At 44.9% G+C, this 17,758-nt stretch overlaps 1 protein-coding gene across 25 annotated transcripts in view; it reads right to left on the bottom strand.

Moving 5' to 3' along the window:
* Positions 1 to 14,232, bottom strand: part of SNAP91 (synaptosome associated protein 91) — a gene marked incomplete at both ends in the record, with an annotated part of 68,510 nt that extends 54,278 nt beyond the window's left edge. For all 25 annotated transcript variants that reach the window (XM_084261605.1, XM_084261587.1, XM_084261594.1 and 22 more), the window contains one exon: positions 14,103 to 14,232. In XM_084261605.1, the coding sequence (XP_084117731.1) occupies positions 14,103 to 14,232 (130 nt within the window). The remainder of the gene's footprint in view (positions 1 to 14,102) is intronic.
* Positions 14,233 to 17,758: the final 3,526 nt, after the last annotated feature.

The following is a 17,758-nucleotide window of genomic DNA, read 5'->3' as shown; positions in this document are numbered from 1 at the left end:
TAGACTGTCCTGCCTGGGGGAGGGTACAGCGTCACTCTGGTCCTGGACACTACCTGCTGGGTACTCGCACTCCTGTGGCTGGGAGAACAGAGCCTGGCTCCTCCGACCTAGCTCCATTTCAGCCTCCCTGATGCTCATGAGCCTGTCTAGTTTATCTTTGAGCACATCTTCCTCTTCTTGCAGGTATGCTGCTCGGCTGTGGAGATCCCTAATCAGCTCACACAGCACACAGCCATGGTCAGAGCTATCTCCTGCTGCAAGCATGTTATGACATTCCCTGCACCCCAAGACCTGCGCTGCAACATGCTTCTGGGTTGTTTGAACTGGGTTCCTACTTTGGAAGGTGTTGGGTTCACGGCCCTGCACCGGGTAGACACCATCACACAATACCTTACCAAAGATTAGTGAGCCTCACCTGTCAGTCAGCTGAGCTCCCCTACTCCCTCTGCCCAGAGGGCAGGCTGGCTGGATGTCTTGTCTGAGCTCTGCTACTTGCTTTCCTGTGTTGTGTGGGTGCTGCCCTCCTTAATCCCTTTTAAGGCTAGAGGGTGACAATGTGACGTCAGGGGGAGGGTGAGTTTTGGCGTGCTTTCGGGTTGTCACTGCCGGTCAAAGGAGCTGCACACAAGGTCCCCAGATGTAGGGAACCTCTCTGCACAGCTCGATCTGTCTCACAGCCTCTGGGCTTACCTGAGTGATCACTGTCACTGCTGATCATCACTCACTGACTTATTATCACTATACTTTTTAATTACAGCAGCACACCACTTCCTATCTCACCAAATGCCTGTTTTCAAAACAAAGCTGAAAGTCTGCTGTCCATATACATTGATGGATTTTATTCCAACACACTTTCATACATTTTGCACCCCTTCTTCCCCACCATATCAAGACAAGATAGATGGCTTTTAGTCCTCTGGAAAAACTACCTCAGCTCACTGGCAGCATTAAAACAGTTATGTTGCATTTGTGTCCCTTTTGGCCCTTAATGATTTATACATATGGCTTTTCCTCCCAAGAGGTTCAGCTGCAGCTCTCATGGAAAGGGGAAAATAAAAGCTGACTGTCAGGTGGTCTTCTACTGTATCTGAGAGGGTGCAACCAAGGCAGCAGTCTCCCCAGGTACTACTAGCAGGGAAAAAGTCTGTTTTTACTGGGTTAAAAAAATTCTTGCCATAAGCAACTCCTTCAAGTTCCATGAACTAGGAATACTTCTTACAGAAGAGATCCCAGGACTTACAGCTCCACTGCCTCTGGGGGATAACAGTGTGCATTAGCTTCAGTGTTTACATTGGAGTTCTCTCCCTGAGAGCAATACAACAGAAAGATGACATTCAGGCCAGCTTCAAAAGCTCAAGTTTAAGCATCAGTCATTAGGGTTTTAAGCATAGTATTTAAGACTGCTAATTAATTAGTGATAAATACATTTTATAGACAAAGTCCAAGATGTTACTGACACCCATGACCCAACTATTCACAATAACAGATTCAACTTTAATCAGGAATTACGTATTGGGAACAATAAAGCTGTCACTCAGAAGATGGGCTACATGAACTCCCCAGTACAAACATATTAAGGAAAGCAGCTTTCTAATCTCACACACATGAAGCCAGAACACTGAGCAACAGGGAAAAGGCTCCATGGTCAAAGAATCCACGGCCACTATAGCTTATTCAAGCAACTCCACTGTAGGAAAAGCCTTTGTTATTAAGCATGGGGTCTTTCCCCTGAGCTTCTTACTACTTTGGGCAGTCTTGAACATCATTTGTATAGAAGTCACTCACTTTGAAAACAAAAGCATTTGTCACACCAAAGCAGGGGAAAGGGAAGACTCTAACAATCCTTTCCTCTCACCCACAGACCTTGTTCCAGACACTCAAATCCTGCTCCACAACTAGCTTAACAGAGCCTGTATTTTTCTGCTCAAAGACAAGAACTGAGTGGTTCTGCTTATGTCAATATGAAACATCAAGTAACTCTGGAGCTCGATGTGCTACTTCTCCATTTTGTTGATTTACTGCAAATAGCAGCTGAGCCACAAATCATCATTTTACTACCTTTTTTGCACAGCTCTCAACAGTTTAAGACATGCAATGTGCTGTTTGCATTTGGTGGACACCAACCAGTGGTTACAAGGTTAAAATATAAAAGCAATTGTCTTGGAGAGACATTCCCCATCCTGTCGTAATATGACATCTTAGATGCCAAACTCTAGGGGAGGAAAGGACATTGAAAAACCCTACTAATATTGCCAGTAACATTTGTGTTAAGCATTTGACCAATAACTTTGGAGAAAAAGGAACTTTTATCCTGCATGGCAAGTCCCAGACATCATTCTGCAAGCCATTTCTTTCAAGCAGCTCAAACCTGGAAGCCTTAAGCAAAATACATAGTCATTTAGAGAAGAAATATGAAACTGTGGCCACCAGCCAATCTTCTGCCAAGCCTTCAGAGCATTTATTCAGTTTTCTATAAAGGGTTGAACTTTTCTCTCCATCCATACAAGCATTAATGCAAGAGTCCCAGTACATCCTAGGTCTTGCTGCAAACAGTAGAACAAATTTAAAAGAGGTATATTGTTGCAAGGTTATTGCTTAAAAGGATAAAATTCAGTAAGATCTACTTAATTACCAACTCGATACCAGGATTCCAGCTGTGGCCTGTGATTATCCTTCCATGAGGGTGAACAACCCCTACCATTACCTGTTGGTTACACCAATTTGTAACTCTTATCACTTAGCTGTTTACTGGAGTATCAATAACAGGATCAAGCACAGCTTTTATTCAAAACAGCACAACTACACTAGAAAAGTAAGGATTTTGTGTTTGCCACAGCAGTATGGGGTCATTTACTGTAGTCTCTGCACCAGAGCATTTTTCTAGTCAGCTGTTAATGCTGGGCTGATCTTCCACCCCAACCACATCTGGCAGAAAGTGGTAATAAACTGAGGCACACCACATGAGCTATTTGAGTTGTCATGCTGCTGCCCATTTTATTCTGAGAAGAATGAAACCTTGTTAGTACTTTCCACCCCCCAAGTGATCTACTTTCCTCAGAACAACCATTTCTTTCAACTAAAGAAGTGAAACTGTCACTAGCCTATCAACTCTGCCCAGAACAGCAATTTGTAATTCACCACAAATCTGAATGAGACTGAAAATACACCAGAAGCAGTGTGATGTTTCAGCTGCACTACTCTGGTGTTACACTCTGGGAACACAAAAAAAAAAATAGGGTGAGGATGAGGCAACATGCAAGTGACTTCAGTGACATGTCAGCTACAGCCTGTATCTAGAAACAGGTCTGTTGAAGAAGCAGGCTCCTCAGGTCACAAATCTAACTTTCAATATCCAGACCACGATCCACTTTCTTCCTGCTCACTCAGCAAGATTCTTCTGAGAGTCTATTTATTTTGTCAGTGGACACCAGGTGACATCACAACCTTCAGTGCGGTCAGTCTGAAGCAAGGCCTGAGTGCCCATGCACTGTGTCGAGCTGACAAGCCACCAGTAGCTTAGCATGGGTTGAAATTCTTAACTGGGCACAAAAATGCCCGTAACTGTTAGACAAGCCTGATGAAAACATGGACATATTTGTAGGAAAAAGGAACCAAGTGTAGTGCAAGCCTGTCCATACAGACAGTGCAACATTATGACATCATAGAGGCATACTGAAGCAGTTGCAGCAAGTAAACAGGTGAAATCCCTTCAATCCATTTAGTCTTACATCTATGTATAAGCAAAAGACAGACCTGAAGAGTTTCTAAAACCAGAAGGCAGCCTCATAAGTGCACGCTGCGTCTTAAAGGAGTTGGCTTTTTTTCGGGCGGGTTTTTATAACAAACCAACTGATGTCCTTCACAATTAGACAGAACTTTACTTTCTCCATGCTAAAAAAAAATATGAAACCAAACATGCTCATTCCCTTGCACTCCACCAGTCCAACAAGAACATTTTGCTTCTGCCACACAGATAGCTAAATCTCAACTTTGGTAAAACTACGCTTAACTATCAGTAGACTTTACTCTTCAACATGAGCCTGCTGCCTTCCATGCAATACAGATTTCTTGACGTGGTAAAAATAAAAATCTGTTAAACTCAATGGAACCACCACCTGACAGATGGAAGATGCAGTTAGGACTACTAACTTTTAAAGAAACTGACATCAGTAAGTTACTATCTAACAGTTCAAGGCCACTGATGCCTCTGAAACATGCATTTGCCATGGGTGATGGAAGTCTCCTACCAAGCTCATCATGACTGCTGAAGTTGGAATCCACCACACAGCCTCACATCCAGGCAGCATAGCTTTGCACAGTCAGATCTCTAGACCAGAATAACCAAAAATGTCAGTTAAACTCCTGAGCACACCATGGAGGCGAGTTTTAAAAGGTAACTTCTCATAATACAACCTCCAGCTTCTTGATAAACAAGATGAAGTTCTTTAAACTTATCTATTCCAAACACAGCAAACTGCCTGTCAGTAGTCTTGCCATTCACAAACAACGGAGCAATTTGGAGTTTAAATAAAGCTTAGCAAATCTAGGCAGACTAAATGGCTTAGAATGAAAGATCAGAGAGTCACAGGCAAAGCTCACATATGAAAGCAGCATTCTGCTGCAGATGCCAGTAACAAAACCTCACTCATGATAAATCATACTTTTTTCAAAACACTGGCACGCTAGACACGCTGACTTCCTCTGACTTGCTACCCCTTAGCAGCAGGTACCTTCTCCTATAAATAGGCTTAGATGAAGGCATAAAACTTAGATTAAGGGCTACAGGCACAATACCTATACTTTGGATTCCCTTGTCAGGCAACAAGATCCAAACCCACGTCTCCATTTGAAAAGGTTAGGTTTTAAAACTCAAGGGTTGCTAAAGAACTGATGCAATGGTATTTTAAGGCTTGCATCTATATTCGACCTCTGCATAATGAGAAACAGCAGCCTTCAGAGCCAGGAAACGGGCCAGCTGGCTTCCCCCTTTCATACAAGTCCTACACTGAAACGAGAAGTGAAAGGAAGAGTCCTTTTAAAGACAGTTTGAACTCCCACTTAAGTGCATCTATGTGGGCTCTTCAGTTATGTGTAAAGACAGATGCTCTAACTAGTGCTGTCCTGCACTGCTGCAAAATAACTGATCATAGCCTTATCTTGAGGACCTTCCCCCAAACTCGTAAGCTTGCATACATTTTAAGAACGTGGGTGACAAGTTAGTATGTTTTATTCATGTTTGGAGCAGTCATGCCTTCCTCTCACTTCTATGGAGGACCATTTTAGAACATTCTGTAAACTATAAGAGAGACTTAAGAGATACAGCAAAACTATGCCAGAGGCACTAGGTGCCTGCCAGGCTCTGCAGGCTAACAGCTGACCATCTGCTATGCAAGAACCCGCTGCCATTGTGTCATCCATGCTCATGCCAAGCCAAGAGGCAGTTCCATCAACTACACTGTCAGTAATCAAGCCACAGTCTTGTCCCACCTTTTTAGGACAGCAGAGTTTTAAGACATCTTCAAGAAAAAGATATGTTCTTTGGGCCTTTAAATGGTTATACAGTAGAACAGTCTCGGCTCAAGTGGACACCAAGCTCTCCAACCTACCCCATCAGTGTTTCACATCTCAGCCATAACCTAGTCACCTAAGTATCTAAAAAAACACTAACAAAGGACATTGCTTTCTTTTTCATTCCTTCTCCGAAAAAGTAAAGCCACCTTGGCAAAGCACACAGCTCAACTGTTTTGTTAGAGCTCTGTGGCCCAACTGCAAGACACGAGTTCCTGCCAACTCGCTTTCTACCTGTGGTAATTTTGCGTACTGGCTTATGGCCAAGAAAAGAGCCGATTGGCAAGAGTCAGACCCAAGCTGCAGACACGTCCTGTCAGCAAGTTACAGTTCTCAGTACATAAGAGCTGCAGAGTGTGCTTTCTTGGTGGCCTTCAAGCATGATCAAGCCTGTGTACTTGTAAAATCTCCTCTTACAGGAAATGTTCTAATGCATTTGAGTTTTATCAATAACTAGAAAAATCAGACTCTAGGAAAGACAACCAACTGACATGCTGCCTCAACCAAAATGGCCAGAGTACAGATTACATAATATTAGCGTGACACCAGGACCTTTCAGCAGCCAATCCCTTTCATTAAACCAAGATACAAATATTATCTAAAACAAAGCATGAGATCACATTATCCTGGGCAAGGAGGAGGAACAGAAGGGTATTTAGACCTGGTTTACCTGGAAGTCAGCAGTAATACACTGCACTGACATTTCCTATACTGTGCCTACAACTAACCTACAAGGCTCGGACACCCAAGTGGGTGCTACCATTTACCAGCAACCTAGAAAACACTGTTCTAGTATTCCACCTACATTCCCAGTGACATCTCAAGGCTGATGCCCAATACCATTTGTGGCACCAGTCCAGATTGCTGATATATTCTCTCTCCTAGTGGGCTACAACTCTTAACTGCTCCAGCAAATGTGTTTCACAAACTGAAGAGAATAAATTTTTATTAGCACAAGCAGCTGACCAGTTACAAGCCAAGACTGTTGAATATACCTCTGAACCTACGCTTTCAAAACTTGTTTTGTATTGATTTTCAGTGTTTCCAAGCAGCTCTACAAAAGCAAACATGATAAAATAGCAAGGTTAAAACTATTAAAGACAGTCCTAAGGGTTTAGCATGCTGTTTGCAAGAGTCCAGGAAAAGCAGACTTAAGCATACTCTGCAAAGTGACAAGCCAGCCTCTGCCAAGTATTCTGACTGCCTTCTAGCAATTGCCAACATCTGGTTTATTCAGGTTTTATTTAAGCCACCAAGCTCTCATCCAAGCAAAATTTTGGCCGGTAGGAAAAATCAAGCAACCATGCCTCGTCTGATGGGGTGGGATAATCTAATATCAACTTACCAGTGAAGCTTCAACACTGCAATCTCGCTGCTACTGCTGACTCAGGAAACAGAAGTACTGCCGCAAACCCTGTGCTACTGCACAGCTCTACTGCCTGCAGATCACTGCCTGCAGATCTACTAGGAAGGCTTCTTCTGGCATATTGTTTAGTTTGAGTTCAGGGTTCAGCGCTGTGCTAGATGACCTGTTCTTTCAGCAAACTAGATGCCCCGTGCTGAGATTTAGACCCCTTGCTTTTTAGTTTTGGGGGTATTTGAAACCCTTCTCTCCAAAGCCAGGCAGAATATTGTTCCTAATCTGCTTGCCATGTGTTGAAGATAAGAGAGTCAAGTTTCATCAGAGATTCACTGGTGAGACTTCTGTGTGACCCCCCAGGCACAAACAAGAACTTGTGCTTTTCAGTACTTAATCACATTCTGATCTGTGCTGTGAAAAGATGCTCCAAAAAGGAGCAGGGCATGTTAACTTAATGATACTGTTTGGTACCACTGACTCATCTTTAGGCTATAGTAAGACTACAGGAAGGGATATAATGTCACCCGCCCACCTCAATTTTTTCCCTACCTCCAGAAACACCAGAGACAGCTCCTTCAAGCAATACAATCTGTCCACAGGTGACTTGAGGAAGGTCTCTCCCTTTCTTTTCTTCAGAGGCAGTGGGTGCACATGGCAAGGTTTCAGTAATAGGGGAGGATGCTGCAGCTGTGACCTCTGAGCACAGGGGTCACTTCCACAGGCTGCAGGGGATATCTGCTTCTGCACCACAGAGTAGTACCTCCTGCTCCACCTCTGACCTTGGAGCCATTTCCCACTTTTTTCCTCCTCATTTCCCTGCCCTCTCAAATATTTTCCTGGAGATGCCACAAGTTTTGTAGATGGGCTCAGTTGTGTCCTGAGGTGGGTTCACTGTGGAGCTGGATGTGTCTGGCATGGAGCAGGATCTCTTCTTCTCAAAGGCCATTCCTGCAGCAGTCACCTTGTCATGGACACCCAACACCAGGGAAAGGCAAGTAGGGTAGAATGAAAAAAGTAGTCTCAAGACCTTGAAAATAGGCAGAAAAATACTAGAGGCAGGGTGCCTCTGCTGGATTATGGTTCATCATAATCAGGGACAGAAAAGGCAGTGAATTCTCCTCTTTGGCTACCAGTTTCTCTATCCAGGAAGAAGCACAAGACCAATAGCATCCAAACTGTTCTATGCCCTTCAGAGTTATCCTGTCATCTACTTTTAGGCACTTTCACAGGGCAGACAGAGAAGCATGGACCAGCCTCACCACACCAACTTTCCTAGAGGCTTCATAAGAATTCCTCACTAGTGGGATAGACCCAGGTAAGGCACATGCAGAAGATGGAGGGTTTAAGAGCCAGACTGAGAAGTCAGAGAGGCACAGATCAAAACAACCCACTGGCAATCAAACTGCAGATTTTGTCTGTCTGTTTAGAAGATGCTCAAGTGCTGCCACCCAGGCTGTAAGGGAGTAACACTACGAGTCTATTATGAAACATGTTCAGCTACTGAATAGAAGCGATTAAAACTATGGACTGATCACTGCCATACTTGCCATCTCACAAACAAGGGGCCTCAAAGAAAGACCTCCTACTCCATTATCAAGGTCTACTAGTGGAAGTCAGTATAGCAATAAGACCTGAAATCCCAGAATTTGTCATCCATGACCTTGACAAAACATGTTTAACAAAAGGATCTTGATGACTATTGAAAACTAAGAATATATACCTTCAGCTGAGGAAGAGCCAAGGGGAGGGAGGTTAGGACTAGTCAATCTAGCTTTATCAAGTTACACTGTTTGAATGAAAGAAAGTTTAATATTACACTGTCTACCCACTCTTCTGTTTCCTTCATCCTCCTTTTCCTCTCCTTAGGCACTGCATTATAAGACAACTTAAACATAGAACAGTTCAGATGCACAAGACCAAGTGATCCTGCCCATGTTTCAACCTCTGTACCTTAACATGAATTCAATCCTCTAGGCAGCTTCAAACATATTTTTAAAAACCCATTAGTTATCAAACCATTAGTCTCAGCTTAATTAAAAGGGCAGCCTTCTCTTGGTACTACACATGCTTTAAAAACAGCATGGGCCCAGGGGGAGCTGAAAGTTAACGAAAATGAAATACAAACAACAAATCCAAAAAGCCACCTTATTAGCTCCCCTTACTCATGACAGACACTTCTGTTCCTATGGAGAGATCTACACATCTGCAAATGAAGTGAGTCCTCAAAACTACTTTGGGAAGGGACACAGTAGAAGCCCATGGAAACAAAAGTTATTCAACATAGAGACTGATGACAAGTCCTTACACACACACAGAAAGATGCTAATCCAGTATCTATTAATGAATTAAAGAAAATACTTGTTTGCTTGGATTATTTTTCTTTTAGGTGTGAAAGAGACAAGGGTGACAAGCAGGAGTTCCCAATTTAGAATACACCCCGGCTGTGACAACAAACACTAAGACACTATTCCAGCTGATTTTCAATGCTAGCTTTTAAACAAAGTCAGTTCTCTCAGAGGTGGAAACTGTAACATTGTTGCCATGTAAGAAGATACAGCAAAATATACACAAGTAGCTTCATTAGTAAAGTGTGAAGGATTAAGCCCAGTTTGTAAAGAGAATCCATACTCGGCAGTTTTCTTGTTGGTAAAGTGTCACCTGGACTGCAGAGCAATGCAGCACTCGCACATCCACACTGCTCCCAGCAGGAAAGAGCCCCAAGTGCCAGAAGACTTGGAATGCTTCCCAAATCACTTCAACAGCAAACAACTTCTGAAATACGCATTCAAGTTAACCTAAACAGCCACTGAAGCCTAGTGACTCAAGATATCTCCACTGATCCCCACCTATCCCCCAGAAAAACCCCCAAGAGACAGTGACATACTCCTCAGGATTGAGATAGAAGTTTCTAAGACTAACTTGTGGGGCTTAGCAACTTAATCTTTACTGACCCCATGGAAAAAAAAACCTTAACCTATTGCTTTTGGTCAACATCCACTTCTGTTTCAACACTAGAGACCAGAGTGATTCAAACTTGTTAGGTCATCCTCACGGTTTGCAGGAGAAAGGCAAAACACCGCAGGAACAAATCTGTCTGCTAAGTGAAATACCAACAGCAGCCCTACAGTCACCAGCATGAATTAAACTATAAATTTTACTTTACAGTCTTTGTCAGTCATGTACAAATACGCAAAATTAGACTTTGGATGGAAAGATGTTACTCTGGATACACAGGTCATCTCCACAGCCACAGAAAAATCAACTCCTGCTCTTCATCTGCTTTGTTTCCATATTTCATGAAAATCTCCCAGCTCTTGCCGGCCTCCAGAAGGGCCTTCTACCTGATGAGAATTATTTTGAAGAAGTAAGGAGGCACCACATGGTCTTTTTAGAGCACACACTCTGGAACTTCCTTCAGCTGCAAAGCAATTCACTCTAAGTCAGTCAAGGAAAATCCCATCCGTTTTGATCATTTTCAGAAACAGGAACTTGTTACAACCAGCTGCAGACTTTATCTCACTGGTTTCCAATTCACTTCTCTAAACAAAAGCTTGATGGTCTGTTTCTGCGCAAGATCTTTTATAAAAGGAGCAGAGTTCAGAACTACCTGTTTTTCCCTCATTTATCAGGTGTTTTTAACATTTGAAAGTTACTTCCGTTCTCCAAAAGTTTCTCCCTATTGATACTATCAGATTCACCCCCACTTGAGGCTGGAAGCTGTGTTTTACATCCTTCATGCAAAGAAACCCTCAGAAACCCTTTCAGAACAATTCCAAGAATGAAGCTTACATGCTGTGCAGCAGGATTGCCCTTCCAGTTTAATTACTGCAGCCTGTGTATCTTTAACGTAGTCCATACATCTCATTCACCCACTCTGAAATGGTCCTTCTCACTGCAGCAAAATCAGGCTGCTCATCTCCACTTCTCCATGGAAATACTTTCCTCACTTGCTGCATCTAACCGTAATTTATTTAGCACAGCACTGTTAGCTGAGGGAGATAAAGTCACCACAGTGATACAGCTTCAAGATGACGAATTTAAGTCCAAAAGGATCAAAGGTCTTAACATGCTGATGGCAATGGCTTGCCCCAAGCCATTGGAGCATCCTAAATTTCAGTTCCCCTTCTCCCCACAGGGAGTCAGGAAATGCATTTATTGCTGGCTGGCACCACGTCCCACAGTTGCTGGAAATTCACTAGTACAAGAGCTAGAATTCAAGAAAATGGTAAATCTTACCAATGAGTATCTGACAGCAACCTAATTGTACTTCAGAAGTTCTTTATGTGATGACAAGCCTGTGCAGTACCCAGAGCCCGTCCCAAAAGCAGTCACTACACAGCATCCGCATTAGAGCTCGTGCTCGTCATCTAGGTGAGTACAGGAAGCCACACAAAAGTGAACGAGAGCTGAGCCGCTGCTTGCCTGAGACATTCATTCTGTTCATTCCTCACAGGCACACACTCATACCCAAATCATGATTTTTATTCCCTCTGAAGTAGCATTCACTAACAAAAAGCCCCACCAAAACCGATCAAATCTAAACCAATAAGGAAAATTAAAAACAAAACCTCATAACTTGTCACCTATCATCTTTTATAGCCTTCTGGAACTAAAATCTTTGGCAGAAAACATGAGGACAGGCATCACTGTGTCCCATCCTCACATGACTACTTAAGTCACATTAAATAGTTGGTCTCTCCATTTAATTTACAAAGCTCAGCCTCTATGCAAGGCAGCAGAAGATAGGTTATGTGATGTGACACCTGGCCACTACAGCACTAAACAAACTTACAGAGTTGCCTAATGACACAGGACTCTCACACCAATACTAAAATTACAGCGCTTCGTAAAGCATAGCTCCAAACATTGCTCCCTGGTACCTAAGTTTCAATCATCTAAACCCTCCACACCTTGACTCAAAACTTATCTTAAGGCACTGACAAGTTTTACCTTTTGTTCCCTTCTCCATGTCTTGAAAGGCTACTCATCCAACCTGAAGTGCAGTTAGCCACGTGGCTCAGATCTACCTCCACCCAGCAGTACCTCCTGCATGCACAGGGATATTGCTCTTTCAAAGGATGAACTTCTAATTAGGTGTCTCATTACAATACATAAGGCCCATTTTAACACTTGTTCGCAAGATGCATATCAGAGCTCAAAGAATTGCCAAACAATTAATAGTTCTGCAGAGATGCCTCAGGTTTAAGAGCTTGATAGTATTTTTTTTCTTCTGAAACATGAACAGGATTTTCATTTACAGTCCCCAATTTTAAGTGTCCATCTCTCCCTCTAACAAGATTCTGTCATTAATGATACCAGTTAAGCTCTCAACTGTTATATACAGTTTGGAAGATAGAAGAATCTTCCTAGGAAATAATCATTTCTCTTCCTCCTGTGTGTCTTATATGCAAGAGGGAATGAAATTACATGACATGCTACCAACTTCAGTCTCTCCCAGGCTCGCTTTCTGAAGTAGTAATATTAGCACCAACATCCAAACACAACCCCTTTTCAGACTTTGATATATCACTGGTAAATTATTTCAACCTTGCTTTAATCCCTCCTATTCCAGATAATACTTTATATACACACACATATACATATAGATATGTACAAATATTAAAATATGCACACAGATATACAGCATGCTTTTAAATGTGAGCTAAGCTTTTTTAAGCTAAAATTCCTAGTAACAGATGCAGCAGGACTGTCCAGACACAGCCTACAGATTAAAAGGTGTCAACAGCTACCAAACGGTAACATAAGAAACATCAATAACCAAGATGATTTTTTTAAATGTACAAGAAAATGAGATAAGTGATATGGAGACAGTCAATCTGTTTAAGCAACAGTTTAGACCCAAGTCAGTTTTCAATGAATGCTGCTTACATCAGCATCTCAGACATACATACAAGATTTAGATATACTGGGAGACCAACATGCTGTTTGCCACTTTAAGGGTTAGCTATCAATTCATTAGCACTGAGAACTGGAATTATTTTCCAGAAGTAATACTACCTCCTTTTAAGAAGCACAGCATCATCAGAATGGTACTTGCATGCACCTGCACTACTCAGTAACGGCCAGCAGCCAAGAGACAGCTTGGTATAAAACCTGCTGATCTTTACTTGAACCTGCTTTTTACATGAAAAAAAAAAAAAAAAAGAAAGAAAGAAAACCATAACTATTTATCTGAAAGAAAACCATAAAGTTCAATGCTGGTCAGTTACTACTGGTAAACAAGGGCAATTATCACCATGCAATTAAAATATTTCATCATTCTACTCCTTGGTGTCTCCAAGCAGGGACTGACAGTTAAGTGGGTTGAAAATAAATAAAACTGTCAAGACAAAACATCACTAGCTCGTTGGATTTTTTTAAGAAGCATTTTTACTTCAACCTTGTTGGATGCAGTAACCAACACAGTGGACTTGGCAGTGCTAAGTTAACAGTTGGACCTGATGATCTTAAAGGTCTCTTAGAACCAGAACAATTACATGATTTTAATGCCAGTCCAGAATAGATCATAAATCTTTGAGACAAAACTACAGTCATCTTCAATGAAGCATGATGCAAAGCATTGGTCAGTTGGCAAACTTGCTCTTTGATACCTGGGACCTCAGCACCAGCTCTTAAACTCTCCAAAGGTTGTCCTAGTCCACAGCATAGCATCATCCAAGTGTTTTGCTATTTAAGCCTGCCACCATCTAAACCTCTTCCGAAGTCTGTTGTGGAGATGGCCACACTCCTACCACAGAACCAGTGCTTCTTGGCCAGCTCCTGGCAAAGCATTTAGGCCTCTACCTAGCTTCATTCTGACCAAAGCAGGTGTTGATAAGCTATTTTACCCTATATCCAATTGCCTCCCCCCTTTCCAAGCACCTGCTCTGTAAGGCACACTTCATCCTGCCTTCCTGGATAAAAGGCAGGAGGTCATGAGGGGGGAAAAAAAATATGGGGGGAAAAAAAATGGCTGAAAGAGCAGTATTATGCAATAAAAGAAGAAATGCAATAATAACCCACTCCCTCATGGAGGTTTCTCATAACCCTTATGGTCTGCAAGCTGGATTAAGGCAAGCGCGACCCCCAGGCAGCTCAAAGGCACACTGAAGAGCCCCGCGGGCAGGCTCCTCAGCCCCGGGTCTCCGCAGGGAATACGGAAAGGGATGCTCACAGTCCAGGTGCTTTTTCTTGGGCCCCATCACTTCATGCGTGGTGGCTTTGCAGACGGCTCTGGCTACGGCTGATCCCGTAACGCTGTACTGAGCAGCTGCGATGCGATCTGTCAGCGTCTGACCCGACATCTTCGCTGGCGTGCCTGCTGCTGCCTGCTCTGCAGAGGCGGAAAACACGGGAGGGGAAGGGGAGATTCCGGGTTTATCGCCAGGAGGAGGCTGGGGGCGGGGGAGAACGGACGGACCCGGCTGACACACGCACACGGGCACACGCACACGGACACACACGCAGCCACGCCACACGTACAATGGTCCTTCAGGCAGCCCGGCCCCTCCCGAGGCGCAGCCCCCCCCCCCCCCCCCCGCTCCCCCCGCCCCGTTGTGTAAGCCTTTGCCTCGCTAGAAGCTGCCTGGGGCAAAAAAAAAATTAAAATTAAAAAATAAATACATTTAAAAATCCAAAGGAAAGGGTATTTTAAACCCTGCGGGGAAAGGCTGAAGGGGAAGCGATGGCAGCAGAAAGGGGGCACACACACATAACGTACGGGCCCCCGGGATGAGGGGAAGGACACACACACACACACCTGCCCCGGCAGCGCCCGCCCGCCCAGCGGGCCCGCGGGGAGCCGCCGCCGCCGCGCCCCGGCCCCGCCGCAGCGCCCGCCCCGCCGCCTCCCGGGTGGGAGATTATGGCACCGTTGCGCCATGTTATGCCCTCACGGTACCTCCCCCACAGCCAGCACCCGGCCCCGATGGGAACCCCCCCACCCCCACCCCGCGCTGGGAAACGGGGCGCCGCTGGATGCGGCCGGCGCTCAGCGCCATGCAGCAGCCCGGGGCGGCGCGGTGAGAAGAGGATGAAGCGAGCGCTAGCGGCCGACCTGTCAGTGCGTCCTTCCCTCCCGTCCTCCTGCTGCTGCCACCGCTCCGGGGAGGGCACCGCCGCCTCCCGCCGCGACCGCTCCCCGGCCCGGCCCGCCGCGCTGCCTGCTGGCGAGGCGCCCCGCGGCGCAGCAGTCCGCCCGCCCGTAGCCCCCTCCCTCCCCCCGGCCCCAGTAGCCCCAGGTGCGGGGCGGGCTGCCCCCTCCCGCCGCGGCTGCCGCCGGGGATGCGCTGGGCGTCCACGCCCGGGAGCCGCCGCCGCCGCTGCTATTTCCAGCCAGCGGCTTAATCCTCCCGCAGCCTAATCCCCGCGCTACTGCCGCAGCAGCGCCGCCCCCTACCCCGGTGCAGAGGGCGGGACGGAGCGGAGCGGACCGGCGCGGCGCTGCCGTTACCGCCGCAGGTCGGTGGCCGGGCGCAGTCAGGTGACCCCGCGCGGTGCGGTGCGGCCGGGCCGCCCGGTACCGCGGGGCAGAGCCCCCCGCTACGCCGCGCCGCGCCTCTTAAAGGGGACGCTGCGGCCCGAGCGAGAGGTGTGCTGCGAGGCGCGGCCCGGGCCGCCGCCTACATCCCCCCCCGCCTCCCGCTTCCCGGAGGGGGCGGCGGGGGTGGCCGGGGCGGCCGGCCGGAGCTGCTTCCGTCTGGGTGCTGTTTGGGGGAGCAGCCCGGAGGTTTGTGGGCTGTGGGGTGGAGGGCAGGACGCGGGGCCGAAGCCACCGATGCTTCCCCTGTCTGCAGTGTGGTCCTGTCGTGGAGGCTTAAAATAATAAGCAGCGGACCCCCAAACTGCACGCACACCAGATTTCTCCAGAATCCTTTTGTGATGTTGTTACAGTTACCAAAGGTATCCGAAATATGTCCCCAGAAGGGTTTTCTGTCTGTTACCTAAGATATCCTAAAGGTCTTGGTTAGGACACAGCGCAGTGCTAGGGAGGATTAGTATTGGCACGACCTTATAGTGCAATCAGAGCCTAACGGAGTGATCCATGAAGTATTGAGAGACGTGGCACACACGTATCGCCACAAATTGGCTGAACTTAGTTTTCGGAGTGAAGTGATTTCAGTGGGTGGGGTCTGAATGAAATGGTACTGGGTAGCAATTACTTCGAGCTGCCGTTAGAACAAATTTCAGACGGCGATGTAAGTGCGTGTTATTAATTAGCTGGAGAAAACAGTACGTACAGTCAGCATTGAAGGTTTGTGCATACAAGGCGATAATTGGGTTGTGTTGCACACAAAGCCATACGGCACCATTTTCATTTATTATGCCAAGAGCAGAATACTGACAAGGGATTGTGCTCTGTGACAGTATGAAACAGCAGCTTTTTTACTACTACTTTTTTTTTCCCCCTTTCTTTTAACCTATCAAACCCCTAGGTAGCCTGAAAGCTTGGGAATCCCGTTACAATAGTGCTCAAAAACTCAAGTTACCGTTTCTATGGAAAATCTCTGCCCAAATAACTTTTCCAGTGGTACCTGTTTCCATTAAAGAAAGGTGTTCTGATTTTCAGGCTTTTGATACTGGTTAAATTTCACAGAGCAGATAGAGATGTCAAGATTCAAATGTTTTCTCAAATGCGGTGATTGAATATAGAGAGGGATTTTTATTTTTTTTTAATTATGTAAAACATATGTTGCTAACTGCTAGCAATAAACCTCAGGAGTCTGCAAACTTGGAATGTTCCCGTAAGTGAGACTGATACTCCAATACTGAGAACGTGTCCGTGCTTCTCAGCTCTATTCGGTAATGAGTAGCAAATGAATAAATGCTGGAGTTGCACAGGAAGATAATGTAATACCATGTTCTTGCACATTACAATGGTCTGCTGCTCAAGTACAGACAAATTTTAGTCATATTTGGAAATCACATTTCATTTCCCACAGAAATATTAGCTTCCATTCCTAGAAATTCATCGTTAATGGGGTGATTTGGGAGAGCTAGAAGCACATCATAGCAGAGGGCCACAAACTGTTTTCCCTCTACACTTCAGGCTCAGTTATTTGGGCCACGAGTGCCAATTGATTTCAGAGGAAAGAACTAGTTGGGATCTACAGATACTCCATGTTCCATTACTGGCATTAAGAGTGTCTCTGAACTCTTCTTGGAAATACTGACAGTTTAGAATGGCTCAACTTTCTAAAAGACAGGAGGCTTCTTTTAAACCAGTGTATTAAAAAGAAGAAGAAAACAAAACCAAAAACAAAGACTGTTGGAGTTTGCTGATTTCACCCAGCAAACACTGGGAGTAGCTTCACTTGCTGCAAGCAAGATAGTTTTCAACTTTACGCTGGCAAAGTATTTAATCAGTGGTGCAACCTTTTTATTAATGTCTCGTGTGCATCTTCTGAACCAAGTTTAACATGAAAATCTGGATATTTTCTAAACTAGTCTGTATTGTTATCAGGAGTTTCTGTCACTCACATTGTTGGCTGTGTCACAAAAAAACTACCATTGTTAATACTCAGCTCATTTTATATCTTTGTATTGTCAAAGTATTTAAGCAAAAGAGAAGTTAGACAATTTGCAGTATTGCCTTAAGATCTATGTTTTGCAAACTGAATTTAAATGCAAAGAATAAAGAGATTCCCCAGTACCTTTGTTATGCGCCAGCAGGTTGCCAAGTCATGAGCTGGAGAATGCAAAAGGAACACATGGCAAGACTACAATTACAGAAGTATTTCAAAGATGTTAATTCATCTCCCGTGGCTTGCACATTCAGCAACAAATAACCAGTGTCATGAACACAGCCCACTATGAAAATTGTGTTATTTA

This window comes from Gallinula chloropus (assembly GCF_964237585.1).
Source record: "Gallinula chloropus genome assembly, chromosome: 3".
In the NCBI taxonomy this organism is placed as follows: Eukaryota; Metazoa; Chordata; class Aves; order Gruiformes; family Rallidae; genus Gallinula; species Gallinula chloropus.
The sequence above is the reverse complement of the archived record's forward strand: the minus strand, read 5'-3'. Positions and strand labels throughout refer to the sequence as shown.